The sequence below is a fragment of the Austrofundulus limnaeus genome, unplaced genomic scaffold (assembly GCF_001266775.1).
Source record: "Austrofundulus limnaeus strain Quisiro unplaced genomic scaffold, Austrofundulus_limnaeus-1.0 Scaffold45, whole genome shotgun sequence".
In the NCBI taxonomy this organism is placed as follows: domain Eukaryota; kingdom Metazoa; phylum Chordata; class Actinopteri; order Cyprinodontiformes; family Rivulidae; genus Austrofundulus; species Austrofundulus limnaeus.
Window position 1 is genome coordinate 1646239 of NW_013952447.1, and position 2818 is coordinate 1649056.

Sequence of the window (2818 nt, forward strand, 5' to 3'; positions counted from 1 at the left end):
GGCCGGTTAGCTCAGTTGGTTAGAGCGTGGTGCTAATAACGCCAAGGTCGCGGGTTCGATCCCCGTACGGGCCAATAAATATTTTTATTTTGGGATAGCTTTCGATTTTTTTACTAGGAACTGCAATAAAACCCAATACTGAATTGTACTTTCGTTTTTAACCTGAATGATATCACTCGGATTTATACCGAAATGAGGGCAGAAACTTTTTAAAATTGTCCCTAGAATTACCACTAGATGGAGACAAAGTTTTGTCCAAATTAACAGATTTTGAAGGGACAGGTTGAAAATTTGCTGACATTGAAAGGGTCAAATCAATGCCCGTGWACGCATCACTGAAACACTACTGCAATAAACAGATTTGAAAAACTAGCCTACTTGTGAATGTCTTAATTCAGACTCATAAATATGAAAGTAGCACTTTTTTAATGCAGTATTTCATTGTTTGCATACACYTCACATTTGATTCAATAAAATAAAAAAAAGAAAAATGAGAACAAAACTTTTATTCTGAACAATGAAAAAGTATTCAGTTCTTGTAAAACGTTTAATGCAACACATTTATCAATTAAATGTGATAAAATAAAAGCAAAAAATAAAATAAAATATTGATTACTTGTTCTAATATCTGATCAAAGTATCCAAAAATGAATGCTTGCACACTGACAATGACCTTTCTTGAAAATGTAAACAAGTGACAGGTCGAAACCTCAACTAAAGTTCTTACTGCAACTACGTATTTTTACAAAACAGGAACAAAATATTTTTTAACATTCTCTGAATACGGTATTGAAAACCCTAAGAATCGTAGTTTAGGGTTCACATTATTTGCTGAAGTGATATTTGAGGTGCTCCTTCAGGGCAGGCATGGTGGGAAACTCGTTGCGACACAGATGGCAGGAAAGAGGCAGCTTCAACAGCTCACTGGAGCCCTCCTTCACACTGACCTCCCCAGTTTTTTCAAGCATCTCAATGACATCTGTGGGAAGAATATCAGAGTTTGCGGTTTGCTGAATTGTTCAAAACTGGTAACTAAGTAAAAATAAAAAAAATACACATTTTAATTATAAGAACAATAGAAAATTGCCCTTACCATGAGACTCTATAAAATAGTTGGTTGTAAAGGAGTTCCAGTGTTTCTTGTTCTTTAAACAAGGAGAGTCAAAGTCCTGGCTGATCACATGAAGATGAAGGTGACTGGAGGAGAGTTTAAACGAATATCACTTGTACTGTCAAACATGTTGGCTTTAGAAAATTAATACTTGAATTTGACTACAGTTGTGTCCTTTTAACTGAAACATTCGAACAGTTTCTGCTTACCTCATGCTCGGGATGGCGTGGTAGCCTGTTCGAAAGCTTAGTGAGTCGCAATCTGGGCACTGCTGGATCAAGCGGTCTGCCACCTGCTGCATGTGTTTCAGCAGATTGCAGTGCTCTTTGCGAAGCGCCTTCAGACTGGGAATCGACTGCCATGGGAGGACCAGCCAGTGGTAGCGGGCCTTGGGGTATTTGTCTTTAATCACAACAACGTCATCATCTTTGTAAACCTGAAATATTTAAATACTATTTGTGTCCATTATTCAACCTCTGAGTGAGCATCACAGCAGCGGTAAAACAATTTTAGAAGAACACTTACCTGCAACTTGGGGTCTTGCATTGATGCCTTCAGACCTTGGCTCCAATGTCCAACATTTTCCTACAACAAATACCAGGTAAAACGATTCTTCTATATGAATTACTGATGATTCAAATAAATAAACAAACAATAAAACCAATATTGTATACGTGTATTTCTATATTTTCCATTTACATTTGTTTTTGTGGCTCCTCCATGACCGACCGACACAGGCACCTTTTCTGTCGGTTTCACTGCTTTCATACTCTGAGCAGCTCTCTGGCTTTCTCCATCTCCCAAAGCAGGATCCTTTGGTCTTTTGGTGTCGCCCTGGTTTCTTCTGGGGTCTTCTTTAAACTGTATGGTGTATGGGTAAAGGTGATTGACAACATGGAGGTGCTGTCCAGGCTTTATTTTGACCTCTTTGCCTTTACCCACCACCACAGAATCTACAGAGGTGGGGTTTAAGCCCAGCTTTAGAACAAGATAGGAGGATGAGAAACAAATTACAGTTAGAGGAATTTTTAAAAGTCACTTAAAAACAAGCAGAAATACAGGATAACAATTAGTGAAAACAGATCTCAGATTATACAGAATGTGTCCAAAGCAATGACAATAATGATAAGGATGTTAGAAGATTAGTGTGTATTAATGTAGAAATGTTTTCTTACCTGTTTAACTTTCACATAACCTTTGTTGCATTCAGCTCTCAGCTCAACTGGTCAGAAAGAGATAATATTTCTGTTTTTATCACTTTATCTCCTCCACAATATCAAATATGTTATTATTCAGATTATCACAGTTTGAGTCTCATGAAAAAACAGCTGATTCCTTAGCCAAAGTTCACTGTCATCAAAGTTTTCACCTTGTTTACAACAAAAGACAGGGGGTGACGATTTGGTGACATTTATCTATGTTGAGTATAAGATACTGTCACTGTCAGTCTGATGAGCTTCTTACATTAGGAAGACTATATGCTATTTTAGTTACCAGGATCAATATTTGGTTTTTTAATAGTCAAATTTTTATGCAAATCTCAAGATTTCAATTATGGAAATAAAATCAATGTGTTTTCCTGAGTTCTGACTTTTTTTCTCAGAACTCAGAGATAAAAGTCAGAACTGAGGACAATGTTTTGTGCTTTGAGAATTAATCCTCTTCTGTAATTCTGACTTATTTTGCCATCATGAGTCTATATATATA

The 2818-nt window shown here is 36.7% G+C and overlaps 1 protein-coding gene and 1 non-coding gene across 4 annotated transcripts in view; one reads left to right on the plus strand and one right to left on the minus strand.

The window, feature by feature from the left end:
• On the plus strand, positions 1-74 carry trnai-aau (transfer RNA isoleucine (anticodon AAU)). Its single transcript has one exon. It is a non-coding gene; the product is annotated as a tRNA-Ile (tRNA).
• Positions 75-407: 333 nt separating this feature from the next.
• Positions 408-2818, minus strand: part of aptx (aprataxin) — a 3170-nt gene continuing 759 nt past the window's right edge. The window contains exons 2-7 of one of the 3 annotated variants that reach the window (XM_014007881.1): positions 2287-2333; positions 1811-1972; positions 1637-1696; positions 1321-1547; positions 1094-1197; positions 408-979 (exon numbers count right to left, since the gene is read on the minus strand). In XM_014007881.1, the coding sequence (XP_013863335.1) occupies positions 825-979; positions 1094-1197; positions 1321-1547; positions 1637-1696; positions 1811-1972; positions 2287-2333 (755 nt within the window). In that variant the 3' untranslated portion in view covers positions 408-824. Of the gene's footprint in view, positions 980-1093; positions 1198-1320; positions 1548-1636; positions 1697-1810; positions 2090-2286; positions 2334-2818 lie in introns of all 3 variants that reach the window. The other 2 variants (XM_014007880.1, XM_014007882.1) reach the window with 2 other exon arrangements.